We start from the raw sequence: 21,886 nt of genomic DNA, 5'->3' as shown, positions 1-21,886 counted from the left end.
TGAAGTTCATTATGCCCCTCTTAGTTCTGACAATAAAAATGGAACATATATATGTGTGTGTGTGTGTGTGTGTGTGTAAATGTTTTTTTTTTTTTTGTATTTATTTTTTTGAGAATGGGGTTCACTATGTAGCCCTGCCTGGCCCGGAACTCATAGACCTGACCAGGTTGGCCTCAAACTCATAGATGTCCACCTGTCTCTGCCTCCCAAGGGATTAAAGGTATATGCCACTATACGCAGCCCTGTCTTGAGATTTTTATGAACAAAACCCAATTCCTGTAAAACTCAATTAAACTCACGGATGGCCCTCGCCCACCCCGCCTTTCCTGAGAGGTGTTAAGAGCACTTTAAAACATTTTGGTTTGGGTATTTAGCATTTTTTTTTTGGTGTTGTTTTTTTTAGAAATTCTGAAACCAACGTCCCTGAAATTGGTGCTTTTATGTTCTTTTTTTCCAAAGTAGTGTAGAACAGCTGAAAGGGGAAAGCCTACATCATCATTCCTCAGAGGTAATAAAAACAAATCTGGAACACCAAACGTGAATTGGGGTTTCTTTGCCTGTTAATACGTTTGAATAATTCACATCGAACCTACACATCATAAAGAAAGACTCCCTAAGGGGCCTGTTTGCCCGTGAGTGCACACTGAGATTGAGACCGTTAGCAAAGGTTGTCACCATCAAATATAGCCCGGATGATCTGTTTGTGTTTTGGGGGTGGGGAGGCGGGGGGCGGGGACAGAAATCACTGTTGAGTCTTCAACACCAGCCAGCAGGAGACCGCCCACACTCTCCCCTTAAAGAACCAACCCAATTTGGCTAAAGCGGTAAGAAAGAGGAGTCACCTCTCCTGATGAGCCTGCTGTTGGCCTGGCTGACGTCTGATCATGTCTAATAACATCTCTTGTTTACGGACGGGCAAAGTTCTCTACTGCCATTATCGCGATAACCTGGCCTCTGGCTCTCAAATCCCCACATTCTGTGAAGCTGCAGGTGAGTAGAAGAGATGGGGATAAGGGAGGGAACAGTGAAGCTAAGCTGGGATTTCAGACCCCCATGTGTCTAGGTGGAGCTGTTTCTTGAGGTGGACGCTGGAACCTGCTCCAAACGCAGAGGCCGGGGTGGCCCAGAGTGGCTTCACGAAATCTTTCCTTCTTTTAAAAAATTTAATTTTAACTTTATTCTTTTCTTTCATTATTTTTACTTTTAATTACGTGTATGTGCGTGTCTGCCATGAGCGTGTGGGGTGTCTGTGGCTCTACAGGTCAAAGGGGAAGCCGGATCCCCTGGAACTGGAGTTAGGAGCCGACATGGGTGCTGTAAGCGGAGCTGTGGTCCTCTGGAAGAGCAGGAAATGCTTCTAAGCCTTGGGCTGTCTCCCCAGACCCTTGGAGTAGCCTCATCGCCGACGGAGAAACAACTTGGTTGCTTTTCTGGAATGTTCCGAGAAAAGACGAAGACCCTTAGCCTTCCGCCTATATCCAATCTGGCTGTCTATGGTCCTGTGCCCACGTGACTCCACCTGCGCTTTCTCCCTGGGGGCTGACTCTGCGGTTGCCATCCGATTTTCTTCTTCCTCTCTGTTGTAGAAAAAAAAATTTAAAAAGTGTTGGGTTATATAATGTTTATTATTAGCCCTAAGATTATCATGGCAGTATTATCCTGCTATCACAAATAATAAAACACAGACACCTGTTAGATTTTAAATTGCCTTATTTACCTTGGGCCGGGCAGATATCACCTACGCTGTCTCAATAACCTCACCTCCTCCCAGCCCCCACCCAATGCCATCTGCCTTAACCATCTTTATCTGGACTACTTTCCAGCCATCTCTTATAAATACTTGCCTGCATTCTTCACCGGGGTGTTTTCTCCATCCACGACGTCCTCAGAGTCCTTTCTCCTAGTCCACGTGCTTCCTTCTCCACCTAACCCATCGTGGCATCCTCCTTCCTCCTCTCTTCCCGTCCATCCATCTCCTTTTGGTAACTCTCTTGAACTCAAAAGCCCAGAAACCTTAGTCATACCCACCCCATTCTGCCCTGCTCAGACATAGACCTTTAATCAGCCAATCCTGTAGGCTTACATAACAAGGATAGGCTTTTGTTTTTATATTTTCTCTTTAGCTCTGCTGAGGGACTGTAGTCAGGCAGTCTGTAGCTCGCCCATAGTTCCCACAATATCTGGGTTGACTATTTATGTGCTCGTCTCTAGTCTGGTTACGAGGTTGTGGAGTAGGAGAGAAATTGATTTTGGGTGATAGTTTATAAATCCTATTTCTAGGAGTTGATATTGATTTAGTTCTAAATGATTTCCCTTAGGTGATCATTATCTTCCCTTATTTATTTACTTTTTAATTATCTGAGAGGCATTCTTTGAGCTCGCTGCTTCCCTAGGGCTGCTGAAGCAGATGCTCACAAGGGTTCAAGGACGGACACTGTGCTCTAGCAAGAGTCTACACCAAGATGTCAAGACTGAGCTCTCTTGGGAAGCCGACTCCCTCCGACCTCTCTCAGCCCAGGCTCCACGTATGGCATCTCCTTTCCATCTTTCTTCTCCCTTCTTGGAGAGACGGTACCCTGGATGGGAACCCTTCCTCCTTGGCAGAACTTTGTCTTAACTGATGACATCTGCTGTAATCCCTTCTCCAAAAGAGGCTAGGTTCTGTGGCTCTAGGAAGCACACACATTTGGGGACATCATTCAGCTCAGCACGCTGAGCATCTGCTGTGCACCAAGACACTGTGCAGAGAGGAGGGCGTTGGACGTGAAAGAAAACAGTCTCTGCTTCCCTGTTGCTTTGTGGGGAAATGGTGAGGCAGGAGAGCCTAGGCAAAACCATGAAGGGCTCTGCTGAGGGTTTTAAACATGAAGAGGCACATGTTCCCCCTGGCATATGGGGCAGTGGACTGGACGAGGCACCAAGATGAGGCAGAAGGCTAACAAATTAGGGGCTGTAACAGTGATCTAACTGAGAAAGGTAGAGGGTGGGGGGGGTGGGAACTAGAGTCCAGCGTGATTAGCTAATTGAGGGAGAGGCTAGATAGGAGGAAGGCTTTGAAATACCAACTTCTTACCTAGGGCCACTAGCAGGGTTGGGGTTGGGGTGGGGCACAGCTCAGGCTAGGAGGTGGAAAAGCTATTGGGCTGTGGGGTATTCTTGTATCTCTTGCTCATACTTAGCACTAGAAACTCAAAAAACTGAGCAGAAGGTATTTCCCTAAGCTTAAACAACAAATGATGACGTCTTTCACACACACACACACACACACACACACACACACACACACACACACAGACACACACACACACACACACACACAACCATTTTGTACCCCACCCTCGCCCCAGTCAACTTTCTCATTCCTTGGAATTCTGTCACAGTCTCTCAACTCTCTCATCTTCAAGGAGGGTTCTGGAGCCTGAAAAACGTCGCAGTGTTGCAGAACACACATAGTGAGCCATTTTGACTTGGATGGTGCCCGTTTGGAACCCTTGTGCCTAGCCCTCCAGGAGAAGGCTACTTACCCAGTTGCCCTGCAAAACTTTTTATGTCAGAACACATGGAGATATGAACTAAATCCAAAACTACTTCAGCTCCACCAGGGGATTAGCCCCCGTAGTGGCCATAATCCCCCTGTGACCCTGTCACATGGGATGAGGTCTGCAGACACAGGTCATAGAAAAGCAGGGTCTAATTCCCTGTTAGCAAGTGACATGTGATATGGAATAACTGCTTGACTAACACCCCACTGCTTGAGCTAACCACGCTTTTAATGATACTTCAAAGAAACGAGTCATTCTAGGGAGACCAATAATAGAAAAAAAAAAGGCAGGAAGAGAGATGAAGTACAGTGCAGAAATCAAGACATCTTGGGGAGGCTGACCTCATGGTGTCTTGGCTTTTTCTCTTTACTGTGGAGACAGTGTAATTGTCTGAGAGGCCGCTGAGGAACAGTGAGATAAGATGGATAGTCTTTACCCTCCTGATTGTCATTTCTTATAACCCTGGGGTGCTGGGAAAGAAAGTAACTAAAGGTCAGTTCATTGACATGCAGTTTGTTGTCAAAAGAATGATTGGAAAAAGGCGTCACGGGTAAGGAAAGGTGTGTTCAGGGCACACTCTTACTGCTCTGCTCTCTGGCATGCTCCTTTGTGAGTTTTCTTTTTCTTATTTGTCTGTATTTCTGTGGTTCTTGAGGTTTCACTCATGCCAGGCGATGCTCTACCTCTGAGCTCTGTCTCCACACTGTTTACACTCCTTTTAGACAGGGTCTCCCTAACTTACCCAGAGGGGCCTAGAACTCATTCCATAGCTCAGGCCTGCCTGGAATTTGTAATCTGTCTCTTTAGCCTCTTGAGTAGTTGGAATCTAAGGCCTGTGCCACCAGGCTAAACATCTCTTTTTTGAACATTCCCTGTCTTTCTCCCTTTTTACCACCTCCCCTCCTCTTCTTCAACATATTTCCTTCCTTCCTTCCTTCCTTCCTTCCTTCCTTCCTTCCTTCCTTCCTTCCTTCCTTCCTTCCTTCCTTCCTTCCTTCCTTCCCTCCTTCCTTCCTTCCTTTTCCTTTCTTTTTCTGAAACATGGTATTACTAGCAGCCCTGTCTGGCTTCAAACTCAAAGACATCTACTTGTCTCTGCCTCCTGAGTGTTGGCATTAGAGGTGTTTTCTTTTCCTTGGCTCAGAAAAATATGTCGGAAACATCTCTATGTTAAAGAAGAAAATGAGGAAAAGGAGGCTGACTCCATTCTAAGCTTTTTTTTGAAGCCTGATTCTATGCAGACAGATATGTATTTGGGTTGATTTTTTTTTTCATTTTAAAAATTAAATAGCCAGACTTGTAAGGCTCAGTAATGCGTCTTCTCTCTATGCAGTAACTGTCTAGAGGTAGAATTGCTTGAGTCTGTCTATTCAGAGTTATTCAAACCTGATGTTCTGACCAGCGGAAATCATGCTTCTTAATTTAAAAATAATAAAAGTCCATCTATGTGGTATTCTGATTGGCTATCAGATATTGCATTTTTTTTTCCTTAATAGTCACATCAGTTGCTTAGACAGAGCCCATTAATCCTGGGAGACAGGCAGAGAGCAGTTTCAATAATACCTAGCAGAGTGGCTTGCTGATGAAGGGACTCATTTATCTGGAGTGCACGTTTTTACAACTTGTAGACCAAAATCCACGTGGTGAATGGGGAAATTGTTGCCTTCCTCAGAGATGAAGGAACCAAATTGAATTTCATTACTGTTTTGGTTCAGTCTTCCCGAAAAATAGGTTCCCCCTTCATGTGAAACAAGAACCCACTTCTGTTGAGGAGGCTCTCCAAGCAGATCTGGAATGAAGAACTGGAGGGTTTAGTTTTTAGTTTCCTCCTCCTCTTCTTCCTCCTCCTCCTCCTCACATGAACAGTAAAATGAAACTTCCTTATGAGTTGAGAGGAGGGTTGCTCCGAAACGTTAGTTCTCATTCTCTGGGGCTCTTGACATTATCAAGCTATTAGGCTTTTGAAGAATGGTGCAAGAAGGGCTGGTAACTGCATGCTATGCTGGCAGCTGGCGACACCAATGGCCAGCTAGTGTCCATGGACATCCCAGGAGAGCATGCTACTTACTAGCCTGCCTGCTTGGGAGTCTGAGCTGCACATAGGGAGAAAAATGGCAGGCCACAGGTTATCCTTACAAGGAATGATTTTCTGCTAACAGCTAAATAACCTCAGCCACATGCCATGAACAAAAACTCTTATTTTATCCAGGACTTGAATTTCAGGGAGAGTCTAGTCTAAAGCTCACTTAGACATGAATGAACTGAGACTGGGGTGTGAAGGGCCACAGAGGTGGCCCCTCGGGTAAAGGCATTTGTCGCTGAGTCTGACTCCTAAGTTGGGCCCATATGATAGACGGAGGGAACAAACTTCAGCGAGTTGTCCTCTGACCTCCACCTATGGACCATGGCACATGTGTGTGCCTATACACACATAAAATAAACAAACAAAATATAATATCAATAAAATAACAGATGTGAGCCCATGCCAGTCTTGAACCAGCAGGTTTTACTTGTGTTCGGGGCGGGGGGGAGCTTTTGGACTGTTCACTAGTCTCTGCTATGTCCTCTATGCCTGGGAAGTCCCTTCTGCTGGAAATCTAGTGATCTTGCTGGGAAACCCTGTAAGGCTGCCAAGGCACAGACACAGAAGAGGGGGTATGGACTGGGGCTGCAGATGTCTTACCCTGAGAGTCAGCTCCAGGAGAGGAGCAGTGGGGAGGGCAGGGCCTCTAGCTCAGCTGTAAGAGTGTCTGCCTAGCATGAAGCCCTGCATTCAACCTCCCCACCACATACTCTAGGCAGGGTGATGCATTCCTGTGGTCTTAGCACTCAGAAGGTAGGGGTGGGAAAATCAGGAGTTCAAGTTGCTCAGCCACATAGCAAGCTGGAGGCTAGCCTAGAATATGTGAGACCTTGCCCCTGGCCCCAAGAAAAAGAAAAAGAGAAGAAGAAGAAGAAAAAGAAGAAGAGGAAGAGGAAGAAGAAGAAGAAGAAGAAGAAGAAGAAGAAGAAGAAGAAGAAGAAGAAGAAGAAGAAGAAGAGGAGGAGGAGGAGAAAGGACAAAGGAGGCAATGCTTGTTTATTTCTTTGGAAATGTCTGGATTCGTTATTGAAAACTCACTTGTATTTTTATTTTATTTTAGGTAGGGTCTCACTCTGTAGCCTTGGCTGGCCTAGAATTTACTATGTAGACCAGGCTGGCTTCAAACTCACTGGAATTAAAGGCATTATATAGATCATATTATATATGTGACATATAGGTATATATAATACAGTATATACATATATATTATATATACATATATATCATGTATACAACCCCCCCCAAAAAAAAGAATGTTGCCTCCAGAATCCGTACTTTGTGAAGAGTTTAACTAGATACTCTGCCATTGTTTCCTCCTCCCTCCTAGCGGTTTCCTGTTTGTAAGAGAGACCTTCAAGAAGACACACACTGAAGCCAGTCTCCACCCTTCCTCCTTACCGTCTGGAGAGTGTTCCCTGTGCCTCAGTTGTCCTTTCTGGGGCTGGGATAATGCAGAGTGTGTAAGGTAGGAAGCTTGCAGGCACCTTGGCTCCCTCTCCAGTGCTTGCCTAGCTTGAATGCTCAGCACGCTTCTGAAAGTTTACGTGGCAAGCCTATTAACCGAGGATTATAATAATTTCTATCTCCTAGCGTAGAGGCAAAATGAGTCAATATAAGTGATTAGCACAAAACTGACACATCTTAAGAGCTTTACGTCATCTTAGCCTCAAGAGGTGAAGGCAGGTCATTTTATAGGAAGACTTTGTCTGAAAAAAAAAATAAATCCCCAAATAAAACAGATTGGTAATAAAAGTAAATTAAAAATTACTTATTCAACCATAGCCGTCAATAATTGTACTACAGATAACGTTGACATTATCTGCGTGGCGATAGCAGTGCAAGCATTTCTGTGATTCCTGGCGTTGGCCTCCAGGAAGGGGATTTCCACGGAGCTGGTTTGTTTTTCTGTTCCCACTCATTGACTCAGGAGAGGGAGACAGCCCGCCCTGGTCAGCAAGAAGCCAGAACTTCCCCAGTAGGTCCTTGTCTCACTGCCTGTAGCCCACCCTTTCCTTTAGGGCTGCAATGGGTAGGCAGGGAGCCACAGCAGCAGAGGAGGCCTCCTTGGGAATTTTTAACATACCTGCACATATATATTTATATCCATGCTTAAATATATTTAATTAAACATATGCAGATATTTATTTATATAATATATAATATACTAGTAATATAAATTATATAATATAAAATATTTTATGTAAGATAAACATATATTTAACCATAGAGCTAAGGTATAAATATATATTTAATTAAAATGTAATTACAACATTTCCCCTCCCTTTCTCTTTCTTCCTTCCAACTCTTCCCATGCGTCTTCCTTGCTGCCTCTTGAATTCTTGGCCTTTAAAATTTTTTTATATAGATGTGTATAATGGGTAGAAGGGTAGATATTTAGAACGCAGTTGAGGACTATGCTGGTTTAGTCAACCCACAGCGGCAGGTTCTCCTCTGAGATCCACGACCTCTTTAGCTCTGCGGAGCCGGTTACGTTTCTGGCACCAGGCGTGATCTCCCTCCTGGTGAGTGGTCTCTAAGCCCAACTGGAGAGCTGTCGCTTACTGCCAAGATAAAGCGCCATTGTTGTCCCCTTAATGCCCTTGCCCCGTGCTGGTCGCTGCTGTGGCTGAGCTGGCCAGGACAAGGGCCTTTCCCTCCCCTGGAAGCTTGCATACACCTTCTAGCTCACTGAAAGCTCGTCCTCAGGGAGGAAGTTTTTGGATCCAGCTCAGATTTTCTGGGTCCTGTGGCCAAACTCTATGCTGTCTTTAGCATGAGGGACCTGGTTTCAGCCTCTGGAGGCTACCAACTACGATGGTAATAGCCTATATTACTTTGGCAGTCTTTCAGAATCCCTTGACAGGGAACTTGAAAGGGGGCTTCTCAGGCCTGGTTTTGGGGTTTTGTTAGGTGGTGTGCAGCTCTTTTGGAATATTCCAGGGGTTCTTTTACCAGACTCGAGGACAGTTAGGAGTGTCATCCCTAAGTTATTTTTTTATTATTATTTTCATTTTTTTTAAGAGATAGGTCTTATGTATCCTATAGAGCAGAGGATGATCTTGTACTTTTACAAAAAGATTTACTTAGTTATTCAATGTATGTAAATGCTCTGTTTTCATGCACACCAGAAGAGGGAATCAGATTCCATTATAGATGGTTGTGAGCCACCATGTGGTTGCTGGGAATAGAACTCAGAACCTCTGGAAGAGCAGCCAGTGCTCTTAACCTCTGAGCCATCCTCCAGCACCTCCCCCTAACCTCCACCCATCTTTTACACCTTGAACTTTTGATCTTCAGGTTTCAGTCTTTTTCTTTGGGGGGGGGGCTGTGCCTGGGAATTCTCCTGTGCTAGAATGCATTTCTAGTCCCACACAAACTTAATTCTCACTTCCAGGTCTTTAATCTGGATGTAAAAATGCACGTTGAGCAAGAAGGATGATCCCGGCCGGCTCAGTGTGGTGGTTCCTGCCTGTAGTCCTAGCACTCAGGAGGCAGAGGTAGGCAGACCACTTGTTCCTGGTCAGACTGAGCTCATAGCCAGACTCTGTCTCAAAACACCAAAAGAAAAAGAAAGCATATAAACAGTATTTATGAGCCTTCCTCTTCTTTCTAAGAAAAACCCAAATAGTCTTTGGGAACTAGCGCTGGAAATCCCCTCCCCAGTTCTGCCCTGTCAGGATGTAAGTTATTTTCCTCCCTTTGGAGCGGATCTGGATTAAATTAAAGAGGAGTAATAGAGAATGGAAGACATTAAAAACTCAGTAAATTTTGTGGCATGGTGATTAGGAGCAGCGACCAGCCAAGGTGGCCAGTCTCCGGCTCACCTTGTAGGGCTAGGTCTCCCCCATGTCGGTGGGGGATAATTATACCTCCCTCCTAGGGTTGTTACAATGTGTAAGTGAGATCACTGTTTATCATAAAGATGTTGATATCTGCTGAGTACTTATTAGGTACCAAATTCTGTGGTTAGGGTTTCGGGTGAGCTGTCTTGCCCATGCTACCATATTGTGCCCAGAGTTTTTCGTATGGTTGATGCTCTGGAAATGTTAATAACTATAAAGATGGTGACTATTATTCTTTTTATTTATTTATTTATTTATTTATTATTATTTTTTATTTTTTATTTTTTTTATCAGTTACATTTTATTAACTCTGTATCCCAGCCGTGTCCCGATCCCTCATTCCCTCCCAGTCCCTCCCTCCCTTCCTCATCTCCACCGTACCCCTTTCCAAGTCCACTGATAGGGGGGACCTCCTCCCCATTCATCTGATCCTGTTTTATCAGGTATCTTCAGGACTGGCTGCAAAGCCCTCCTCTGTGGCCTAACAGGACTGCTCCTCCCTTCGGGGGTGGGGAGACCAAAGAGCCAGTCATTGAGTTCCTGTTAGAAATAGTCCCTGACCATTATTCTTGAGGACACACTAAGGGCCAGTCTGTACTGCCCTTGACAACATGTTGATAGATCATGCTCCCTTTCACAAAGCCAGTGCAAACCCACGCCCGCTCTCCTGCCCCTCGTTGCTCTCTCTGCTTTGGTCATGCCACATGCTTAAGTCTTTTCGCTCTGGGGGAAAGAGAACCAGATTCAGTTTTAGGGCGATCTGGGTGGACCCTTCTCTGTGGCTTGGCTTGGGATTGCTTGGGACACTGACTGAACCGCTTTTAGCCTGACCGCTGTGGTTTTCCCATCTTTGGAAAGCATTCAGGTATCCCTGCTGATTCGTTAGTATTTTAAGTCCACGGGGAGAGGAAGATGCTTTGAAAAGACAGAACGCAGTGTTTTCCATTCACTCCCTGTTATCCCTGAGGGCAAGCAGGGTGCTGCTCTGGCTGAGGCTGGGGAAGTCCTGCTGGTCACCTAGTTGAGCACAGGGCCCGCCTGGCCCCCAGCGCTGAAAAGGTCCTCCAGGAACTCTCCTTTGGAGCTTTAGGAAATCATGGTTTTAGCTGAAGTTTCTCTCTGCACTTGCTGCAAAAAGCCAATGAGGGACTAGCTGCCCTTTGCTTTCCTTCCAGCAACTCCAGACATGGAAACAAGAACTACAGGCTAAAATGCACTCCCCTTCCCCCACCCCCTAATTAAAAAAGTATGGTTGACGCTAGGTCATGAGTCACACGCCTCCCTTGTTGCCACTGTGTTTTCTACTGTCTGTCCCACAGTACCCTTGACTCAATTGTACTTCAAGGCCAAGCTGAAGTTTGGAGTTCAGATTCCCCGTGAGCAACGCTGGATCACTCAGACAGCTCACCTATCTATCCATGGATATAGCTTTTCGAGATAGGGTTTCTCTGTGTAGCCTTGGCTGTCCTGGACTCGCTTTGTGGACCAGGCTGAGCTCAAACTCGCAGAGACTCACCTGCCTCTGCCTCTGGAGTGTTGGGATCAAAGGCCTGCGCCACCGTGCCCTGCTGTTTCTGCTTCACAGCTCTTCACGGAGGAGGCACTGAAGGCGGCAGAACACAGCGCCCCAAAGGCACCCTTACACTTCAGTGGACCCTTGGCTTAAGCACACTCGAACCCCTCACAATAGCTTCAAGTTTATCTTGTTAGCTAGGCAGCTTTTGAAAGAGGCTTCAGGAACATAGAGAAACATTTCATTTCTGCTTCGGTGGCACTAACGGTCAGAAGCAAAGATGCCCGCCCCTGTCACGAACTGACTAAACCCAGCTCCCCATATGAGCTACGTTCTTGGGGAGAAACCAAGAGCGCGGAGGAGAGGACTTTCCTTTGCTTGTTTCTGAGAAGCTCACTCTACAACCGGGCCTAGCTCAAACGCGTGGTCCTCCTTCCTCGAGCCTTTCCAGTGTGGGGGTACAGGTGTGTGACCCCAGCCACATCCTATGCCTGTGGGTCCTGAAGAGTGAGGAGGTGAAGCGGCCTGTTCCGGAGTCGTGTTGTGTCTCCGCCCCGCCCCCCAGTGTCTAAAGCGGCTTCTGCAGATGCCTGGTTGGCTGAAGGGCGTCGGACCTACCGGAAGGAAGAATCCATCCCTCCGGGCGGTTTATGAAAGCTTCCTTTCTCTCCACAAATGGATGTGACAGTTTGGGTACACGGTTCAGTGTCTGTGTTTGCCGCCACTGGAGGCTGGAGGAAGGTTTTTCACTTCATCTTCTCAGGTGAGGAGAGCAGGCCCACAGAAGAGAAAGGAAGCAGTTTGGGCACACACGCGTTCCAGGGTGCAGCATAATCTGGATTCTTGGACACAAATCCTTGCCGGACATCTCCCTGGGATCGACTGGGCTGACCTGCTCAGCACCTCGCCAGGGCCAGGCTGCCAGTTACAGACAACACAACACAGCCATTCCCCTTGAACCTGCATCTCTACACCTCACTGCTATTTTTTAAATCACTTTTTGTAATGAACCCCCCCCCAACAATGAAAACATCACACAGCCATTAAGGCAGCCATTGAAATGAACACCTGTGCAGTCCCAAACTTTACACATTTCAAAGAGTTTCTCTACAGTCATTCACCAACTCATTCAACGTATCTTCTGCCTGGTAATTGCTATCCTAATTGTAGGAACGAGTAACGCACGTTTAAAACAGGCCAAATGTCACCTGAGTCCCTCTCCTGATGCTCGGTCTGTCTATCATCGTGACTTTTTATTTGCTCATTCTTCCCTGAGGGACTTGGCCACCCTGAACTGGGTCTAGACTTAATCTAGCTGGGCTTTGTCTGTCTCAGGCTCATCTGTTCTCCCTCTGCTACCTTCCACCCGGCTGCTGATCAGTGCTTTTTGAAACAGAACATATAACAAACCACTATGGCCAGACTTCCTTCCCCTCCACTACTACACTTAAAGAAAACTCCAAGAATGTATATATATATACACACACACACATACATCAGTCTGTCTGTCTATCTATCTACCCATCAATCATCTACCTATCTATCTCCCAAAGAGGGGAGTGGGGAGATGGCTTGCTTGCCCCACAACTACAATGACTGAGTTAGGGTCCTCACACACATGTCCCCAAACACATGTAAAAGCTGTGTGTGTGTGTGTGTGTGTGTGTTAATGTGACTCTTGGAATTAGGGGGACAGAGACAGGAGGACTGCTGCGGCCTACCCATCTAGCAGAACTGACGAGCTCCAAGTCTGCCGAGAGACTTGTCTCAACAAATAAGGTTGAGAGAGAGGAAGACAGCCAGCATCCACCTCTGGCCTTCACACACACACACACACACACACACACACACACACACACGTGCACCTGTGTACACACACCTGCGGACACACCCACGCTCACATCACAGATTTCACACACCCACGTCCCCCCACATGCATGCAGAAGATAACAAAAGAGAATAAGAAATATATGTTTACCAAAGAGCTGGCACTGTGCTTGAACCTTTTATCTTGGTTCAGTTTCCTATCAAGTGTGAGGAATACAGGTTTAGATCTTTTTTTTTCTTTTATGACTTATTAAGAAGAACTTAGGAATGACATTTAAAAAAATCAGTTTAATTCAATGAGGAAAAAGTAATAAGAAAAAAACAAACGAGCAGGGGATGCATGGAGTTTCTATCGCTATGCTAAACGCCACGGCTGAAAGCATCTTCAGGAGGAAGGGTTTGCTCCATCTCACATCCCGATTGTCCTTCATCATCAGAGCAGGGAGTCAAGGCAGGAGGCTGGAGGCAGGAACCGGTGCAGAGGCCGTGGAACTGTGCTGCTATTTACTGGCTTGCTCAGCTATCCAGGACCACCCACTCAGGGATGGCGCAGCAGCCATAGGCCATCTAAATCAACCAGTAATCAAGAAAATGCTCTACAGGCGTGCTCATAGGCCAATCTGGTCGGAGCATTTTCTTAACTGAGGTCCCCTCCTTTCAAATGACTCTAGCCTGTGTCAGGCTGGCAGAAAAAACTAGGCAACATCTATAAACTATTTATTTAAGTGTACGCTGGAGTGTTTTCACTCTCTTCTAGGATTTCCTGGAGCCCTGCAGACTGACTGTTATTCACTGTTCACATACGCATATACAAAAATATACCATCTATAAATAGCCATCTGCCTTTTCAGTGAAATTAAAGATGGGAGAGTGAGAAGAGATTTTTCTGAGTGTAATTACAGGGCTCAAATCGACAGCTGTTATGTTCTTATAGTCCTACCAAGAGAATTTCCAATACCACTATTTTCTATTAAGTACATTAAAAAATTAATACTAAGATGTGAACAGGAGACTTTTTTTCTTGCCAAGAGTTCTCACATACTCAGTTACCAAGGTTAGCTGTTGCACTGCATTGCTTTGTGTTGTTTTATAAAAAAGTGCAGAAAATTTTTCAGTGTTTTTGTTCCTTATCTGAGGATTAATAACCAAACTCCTGCCAGTGTTTTTCTTAAACTCTGTATATGCCCTTTTGCAAACACCTCTCTCACATTTTCTGCTAAAACACAACTGCTTAAGAAAACCCGTGGGGTTTCTAAAATTTGTCGGTAAGGGTTGACCTCACAGAGCATCCTAATGTGAAAGGAAGGAAAGTGAGAGGGTTTTTTTTTTTTTTCCTCTAAGAGCAGCAAGCAATTTCTTCTCGTGCTGTTTTTGTTCCCTCATTAGAGAGACCAAGCCTCTTCCATCACTGGGAGCTGTGAGAGACAAGGCGGGATGTGTTCATAGCTGCAGCTACAAGGCTTCCCTTGGAAGGCTCTAAATGCCTTCCTCAGTTGTTTACAGTGAGGAAAAAAAGAAAAAGAAAGAAAGAAGAAAAGGAAAGTAGCCAGCTCCTTCCAGCTACTCTGAAAGCCAACACTTGTAACAGGCGGCACTAATTCCTGTTCTGAGAGGCTCGCTTTACCTAAAGTTTGTCATCCTATGACAAAACTGGATAAGCCTTAAGAGGTTCCACATCGCTAAACGTTCTCTCCTCACTGCCCAAATCTTTACCGGTTAGAATGACCTCACACCCAGGGTGACGTTCAGAACCCAGGAGTCTCCTAAAAGAGCAAACCAAACAAATAAAGCTGCCCTACACCAGTGTCTAGCTAGCCTTCCTCCTGGAGAGAACTGTCCGTCATTGGTTTCCATTCTTTCCGTTTGTAAAACCCGCCCGCCCAGTGCGAGCCTGTTAATTAGAACAAAAACAGAACTGTTTCTGTTGCACTTTAGAACTACAGAAACTTCCAGCCGGTGGTGGGATGGGAGAAACATCAGCACACCGCCTGCCCAGGGCATAACTGGGATATATTGGCACCTGAATCAAACAAGAGGCAAATGAAAACACTGTCAAGGCTTAGAACTGGGAGTATGAGACTGCCTGGACCATTTCTCCCGAGGGGCTACCCGGCTGCGTCTGATTCCAAAGTTAGCCCCTCCAAGAGGCTTCTGAGGCCACCTCAGGGTCAGGCGTGGAGTCTTTCCTGCTGAGCTGCTGAGTCACTGCCCCTCCTTGAGAGCTGCTCAGCCAGATTCAGTTCACCTAGAAGGCACAGCGCAGCCTCCAGCTGGGCGGTCTACAAAGGTGACCCCTGCTCTTGCCGGGAAGCATGTACAGACTTTCCCTACCATCTGAATTGAAAGCATTTAAATATTAATAATTTAGATAAGGTGCATCAGGGACACAGACACAGAAACACACACACACACACACAACTTCCCAAGGTAAGGGGGAGCAATGGAAAAGTAAAAACACCTTCTAGTCCTTTCAAACATAGGCTTAGACTCCTAAGGTTAAAAAACTACAGATCAGAGACACAGGGACTCTGAACCTCTCGGGCCTTCTCTAAGGCTTCCTTGAAAAGGCTCAGGGCAGTGGTTCTGACCGTCCCTAATGCTGAGACCCCTTAATATAGTTCCTCACGCTGTGCTGACCCCCAACCATACAAGTATTTCTTTACTACTTCATAACTGTAATTTTGAATCATAATGTAAATATCTGAAATGCAGGATATTTGATTTGTGACCCCAAAGGGGTCCGACCCACGTTAAGAATTGATGGTTTAGAGGTAAATGAGGAGGAGGCGGTGGGGGGAAGTAGGAAACAGAAACAAAAATAAGAACAATGCAAAACCAAAAGCAGTCAAAGGTTTCATAGCCCTCTCTAAGTCACTGTCCTCTCCTACAGGGCATACATTCCATGACACCTTCTCTCCACACTAAAGTTTTGCTTTTTTGGTTTGCTGTTTGAGGAAGAGCAAATAAACATTCACTTTGTATTTTTTAAAAAATTTATTTGTGATCTGTACAAGTGATAAAGTGGGGCTTCGTTGTAGATCTTTAAAGGCAAAACAAAACAAAAATTCCAAAGTAAAAATGTATAAATACAATATATACTTTCTTACAAAAATGGGAGATTTACAAAATATACATACTGCACTGTCTCTATTTTACAAATTTCACATGCACTGAAGAGATAAAACACAAAAGATGCCAAACCTGTGTAGTGGCAGTTAAAACAAACAAACAAACAAACAAAAAAAACCCTGACAGGTGAGATCGCTTTGAAAGTTTAAGAAATACAAGATCACGTTAACACCGAAGCAGCGCCATCCGACTGAACGTGACATATACAGAGTAATGTGTACCCCTGACAGTACCCCAGAATGGAGGACAATCAGTGTCAAAGGTGGAGCAAACGTTAGCTCCCATGATGCTTCACTTAGCTTTACCCCATTATGCCAAAGAACCAGACTTCTATTGCAGGGAAAAAAAAAAGTATATGACTTAAGATTAATAAATTTAAGTCTTCTAACACATTTCAAAGAACGTCAGGATCACTTTGAAGTTTACCTTCCTTTAACGACTTTCTTTAAACCTGGTTCAAACTCTCCTCTTCCTTCACTATCATCCTGGCACATCACCTCTTCATGTAACCAGAGAAAGGGTCAGCACATGTGTCTTACACACGGATTTATGGAACTAAGAGAAAAAGTGGGCAAATGTTTTTAAACCATTAAATTAAAATCTTCTCTTTTCTTTGGATTCTGTGAGCACCCCCCCCCCCACCTTTAGTCTTAAATGATACAAATTGGGCAGGGGAGTGTGTGAGCCTGTAATCCCAGCACTTGAGGCAGAGGCAGGTGGATCTCAGAACTCGAGGCCATCCTGCCCTACAGAGACAATTCTAGGACAGTCACGGCTGCAGAGAGAAACCCTGCCTGGAAAACAAAACACTATATTAAAAAAAAAAATCCCAAATTTGACAAGTCCGGGAGGGAGGGAGAAAACGAAAATTTGAATTTTGGGGGTGCAGAGTTGAGGGAGATTTTTTTCATTAAGCAGTTTCTGAATTAAATCTGTTTAAAACAAATAACAAAACCCTTTGCATTTTCTTTATTCAAGTCAGAACCTTTGGCTGAAGAGATAGAGAGCACGGAGCCCTTCACTTTTCCTTAAAAAGGAATGTTTATCTCAACCAAATTAACAACCAAAGGGAAACCTCGGCTTTCTGCAGCTTTGCCTATAAAGAGTTCCTGTCTTCACAGTTAAGCCTTCCCTCAGGGAGACACTTTTGTTTCACCCTTTGTCTCTTGCAACAAAGACAAGGGAGGAAAACGCATTCCTGTTTAGAAAAGCAACAAGTCACCACTTCTTCTCAGGGTACGAAACCACATAAAACCTTCCTTTGCTCTCTGCCTCCCGCCTTACCTAGAAAATGAAAAACTCAAAGACGTATCTGCCTCTTGTCTCCTTGGCCTCCCCTGGAAAACGTTACCTTCTTCCTTCGCGTCTCTGCGTTAGGATTCTAGCAGGCAGGCCTCCCCGGCCTTCCAAATGCTTATTTTACCGGACTTGAAAGGAGTAGGGAAGGAAAAACGGGCGGGAGGGGGTCGGGGAGTAGGGCTGTAATGTCTGACCCTGGAAATTAACCCATCTGGGCTCCAGTTTGGCCCCAGTGAAAAGAGATTATGGTTTGACCACCGCTTGACAAGGGCACCGCAGGGGGTCCCCCTCTTCGCATCAAAGCCCAGGCTGCAGACGGAGCGGTGTGCCCCCCACCCCGCCCCCACTGGAGTGAGGACAGCCACGGCCTGCCTTACAGCAGGGGATTGGACTCACAGCCCTGGCTCAGCTCTGGCGCCCTGAAGAACTCACCAGTCTCTGGGGATCTCGACCTTTCCCGTAGGCCCTAGTCGGCCTGTAGCTTTCACAGTTAGCATCCTCCTGCAAGTCCTAAGCCAGAAGTCTTTCCGTCCACCGCCTTTGCCTTTTCACTCAGGCCTCCCTCTAAGCCATCTCTCACCCCAAACCTCTCCTCACCTCCAAATTAACTTCTCACTTCCAGGTTAAAGCTCAGTGGAGGGGGGTGGGCTGCCTACAGAAGCAGGCCCCCACTCAGCAGTTCTTCCCCTAACAGGCCTCTCCTACGTGGGGTAGCAGGGGGGGAAAGGCCCAGGGCTCATACCGCGGTCTCCCCCTTGCTGCTGTGGCTGAGTCTGTGGTAGAAGCGACGCCATGACTGTAGGGTCTTGCCCGACCAGATCCAGAAGCCGGTGGTGATGCCCACGATCATGGTCATCAGGTACTTGATCATGAAGACCGTGAAGTCGGGGCTCATGGGCGGGAAGTGGCCCGGGGGGCAGGGCACGGCGTAGCTCTTGCAGGTCTGCAGGAGCCAGGTGCGCTCCCAGTGCTCGCGGAAGGCCTGCTCGTAGAAGTAGCAGGCCAGCACGATGGTGGCCGGCACGGTGTAGAGCACCGAGAAGACGCCGATGCGCACCATGAGCTTCTCCAGCTTCTCCGTCTTGGTGCCGTCGTGCTTCATGATGGTGCGGATGCGGAAGAGGGACACGAAGCCGGCCAGCAGGAAGGACGTACCGATGAAGAGGTAGACGAACAGGGGCGCCAGCACGAAGCCCCGCAGCGCGTCCACGCTGGACAGGCCCACGAAGCACACCCCGCTGAGCAGGTCCCCGTCCACCTGGCCCATGGCCAGGATGGTGATGGTCTTGACGGCCGGCACGGCCCAGGCGGCCAGGTGGAAGTACTGCGAGTTGGCCTCGATGGCCTCGTGGCCCCACTTCATGCCGGCCGCCAGGAACCAGGTGAGGGACAGGATCACCCACCAGATGGAGCTGGCCATGCCAAAGAAGTAGAGTACCATGAAGAGGATGGTGCAGCCCTCCTTCTTGGTGCCCTGCGCCACCGTGCGGTAGCCGTCCTCCGAGAAGCGCTCCACGCACACGGCGCGGTCCTCCAGCAGGAAGCCCGCCACGTGCGCCACGGCCACCATGAAGTAGCAGCCCGACAGGAAGATGATGGGGCGCTCCGGGTAGCTGAAGCGCCGCATGTCCACCAGGTAGGTGAGCACGGTGAAGAGCGTGGAGGCGCAGCACAGCACCGACCACACGCCCACCCAGAGGCGGGCGAAGCGCCTCTCCTCCTCTTTAAAGTACATGAGGCCGTTGGCCCGGGCCGGCTCGCACGGGGCGCCGCAGTCGCGTTCCCCCAGGAAGCGGTAGCCCAGGTAGGGGGGCACTTTGAGCTGGCGCGGGCACGAGAAGGGGAAGGACCAGCGGCCCCTGGCGTCGGAGGGGGCGGCGGCGGTGAAGGGCGGCTCCGGTAGGTAGGGGGCGGTGGGGTAGGCGGTGGGGCCGCCGCCCGCGCCCCCGGAGCCGTCGGACGTGTTCTGGCCCACGCAGATCTCGCCGGCGCCGTGCACCGGGAAGTTCTCGCAGCGGAGGCGCTCGGGCCACTGGAAGCCGAACTTGTTCATGAGCGCCTCGCAGCCCTGGCGCGCGCGCTCGCACAGGGAGCGGCACGGGGGGATGGCCTGGTCGAGCACCGTGCACACGGGCGCGTACATGGAGCACAGGAAGAAGCGCAGCTCCGGGGAGCACTGCACCTTCACCAGCGGGTAGAACTGGTGCACCTCGAGGCCCGCATCCTCCTGGTTCGTGTGGCCCAGCAGGTTGGGCAGGATGGTCTGGTTGTAGGCGATGTCCGTGCACAGCGGGATGGAGATGGGCTGGCAGAAGCCGTGGTCCGGGACCGAGATGCCCTTCTCGCCGTGGTACGGCTGGGCCCGGGTGCCCGTGGGCCGCGCTCCCAGGAGCGCCAGCACCAGGGCGCAGAGGCCCAGGGGCGAGCGCGACGCCGCCGTGCCGGGGCCCCGCATCGCCGGCCGCGTGCGCAGCGGCGTCCTCAGCCGCAGGAGAGAGACGAGGCGCCGGGGAGCGGCTCGGCTGCAGGGAGGCGCCGCCGCGCCCGGCGCATGAGAGTCCTCCCGGCGCCGGGGCCGGGCCGTGGGCGGCGCGCGGCCGAGGGTGGCTCGGGTGCCTGCACCGCGGGGGCGAGGCCGCCAGCCGAGGGGGCGCCGCAGCCGCCTCCGCGTGGCGCTCACGCGGCCGCCGGGGGGCTTCGGACTCCCGGGCCTGGGCTTGGGTGGGGGGAGGACCGGGAGGGAGGGGGGTGTCGCCTTACCCTCCCCGCCGGGACGTAACGGTGCGGCTTCCTCAACAAGCGTCTCCGGTTACCCTTCAAAGTTTGCCCAAGTCTCCGGAGCCCCGGGCGCGCGGCGAAGCGCACGTCTCCCCCCCAACCCCGAGTCGGGCCTCCGCCAGGCCAGCGCCCCCAGGTCCCCACCTAGCTCGCCCGGGCCGCCGCCTCGCTGGTGGTGCCGCTCCGCCTTCTCGTCTCGAGGCCCCCGCGGGCCGCCCGCGATTCTGGAGCCCTCCTTCCACACCCCGGGAAGGAAGGTCGGCCGCCAAGTTGCAGGCAAACGGCTCCTCCTCGCTCTGAATCCGATCGGCGCTCGGAGTGCAGCCCGGCGAGTTCTCTCTGGGAGCCTGGTTGCGCGGAATCCGAAGCGCCGAGGCCCCTGCGGCCGCCTCCCCCCGGCCTCTCCTGCCCCACGCACAGCCCCGGCCCGCGAGTCCCCGCGTCCGCCGCCGCCCGCCGGGGAAGGAGCGCGGAGTAACGCCTGGGAGCCGCGCTGCTGGCTAGAAGAAGCTTCGGGCTCGCAGGGCTCCGGGCCGCCCCGCCCCCTCCCCTCCCCCCATTCACAAACCACCCCGGGGGGCGGGCCCCGGGCCCTCGGGAGGACCAATAGCGCGGTTTGTTTTCTCTGCAGACGCCTCCTGATTGGGTGGAAGTCGGAAGGGGCGGCCGGGGTGGAAACGAGGAGGGCGGGGCCTGAGGCGCTCTGGGCGGATTCCTGAGGGGAGGGGCGGGGGAAAGGGAGAGAGAGAAAGAGAGAAAAAAAAAGTTAGGAAAAACTTTTACCCAGAATTTGCTCAGGGGAGAGAAACGCACCAGAAAGGGGACTCGCTTGAAAGATTGGTTCCTCTTCCGGGCACCCTAAAACACACATTCCTGAGCAGAAAGGGGGCGTCCGCCAAAGGCTTCGGCGAGGGGCTGAGAATAGCGCCGCGCTGGGGCGGAGGGACGTGACCCGGAGTCACGTTATCGCTGCGGGCCGGCTGGCTCGCGCGGGCGGGGGGCTCCGGTTGGCGTCGTCGAGGAGGGGGCGCGCCGGAGGCTCGCTGCTTTTCTTCCCGCACTCCAACCGACCGCGCGAAGCCGCAGTCCCCTCCCCCCCGCCCCCCGTTACCAAAGCGGGGGCCGCCCGGAGGGAGAAACCCGAGTCGGCCGGGGGGCGGGCTTCTTCGGCGGGAGGAAGTGAAGACCCTCGGGGGGACGGGCCCGGGGTTGGGGGGCGCGCGGCGTCACGAGCCAGCCGCCCCGCCCGTGCGCACTGCTGGGAGCCTGGGGAGCCCGAGCAGCGCGGGGGGCGCGGGGGGCTCTGAGGCAGCTCTGGGGCGGGGCGGGGGGAGATGCTTATGGAAGTAACCTGAGAGCGAGGGCCTCGCCACTCCGTAGGATTTTCTGAGCGCCTTCGGTTGCCCTGTTTTCTCCTCCATCTGCGGCTGTGTGGCCTACGGGGACCCCGTCTTTGCTGCGGAGGCAACCATTTGATCTTTCCCGTTTGGAATCTACATAGAAAAAGTTTTAACGCGCGTTAGAAACCAGGGCATTTGCTAATTAAAGGGCTTTCGAGACACAAAGAGGGGTTATTTTCCTTCTGGGGTAGCTTTTTCTGATTGGCAAGCGTTCTTTTGTTCTCGGTCAAATCTTAACCCTGCTCCGGGCGCTGGGCGCTCGTGCGCGTTGTCTGCGCGCCCCGGACGGGTCGGAAGTTACTAAGGGGCCTCTGCCCTCTCACTGGGGCCAACAGGGAATATCATGAATATTATGAATTCCCGTGCAGGGAAGTGACAAGTTGAGCCGTTGAATCTGTCTCTGCCTCTGCAGTCTTACTATTTTAAAAAAACGTTATTCCTGGCTGAGTCCTGCCTGTCTCGGTTGGGTGCTG

The 21,886-nt window shown here is 49.7% G+C and overlaps 1 protein-coding gene and 1 long non-coding RNA gene across 2 annotated transcripts; one reads left to right on the top strand and one right to left on the bottom strand.

Moving 5' to 3' along the window:
- The first annotated feature begins 761 nt into the window (after positions 1 to 761).
- On the top strand, positions 762 to 1,704 carry LOC132648071 (uncharacterized). The gene is made up of 2 exons (XR_009586442.1): positions 762 to 990; positions 1,262 to 1,704. It is a non-coding gene; the product is annotated as an uncharacterized LOC132648071 (long non-coding RNA).
- Positions 1,705 to 15,782: 14,078 nt separating this feature from the next.
- Positions 15,783 to 19,883, bottom strand: Fzd7 (frizzled class receptor 7). Its single transcript, XM_021654377.2, has one exon. The coding sequence runs from the start codon at positions 19,688 to 19,690 to the stop codon at positions 17,972 to 17,974; it is 1,719 nt and encodes a 572-aa protein (XP_021510052.1). The 5' UTR covers positions 19,691 to 19,883; the 3' UTR covers positions 15,783 to 17,971.
- Between the last annotated feature and the right edge of the window lie 2,003 nt (positions 19,884 to 21,886).

This window comes from Meriones unguiculatus, chromosome 15 (assembly GCF_030254825.1).
Source record: "Meriones unguiculatus strain TT.TT164.6M chromosome 15, Bangor_MerUng_6.1, whole genome shotgun sequence".
NCBI classification, from domain to species: Eukaryota; Metazoa; Chordata; class Mammalia; order Rodentia; family Muridae; genus Meriones; species Meriones unguiculatus.
The sequence above is the reverse complement of the archived record's forward strand: the minus strand, read 5'-3'. Positions and strand labels throughout refer to the sequence as shown.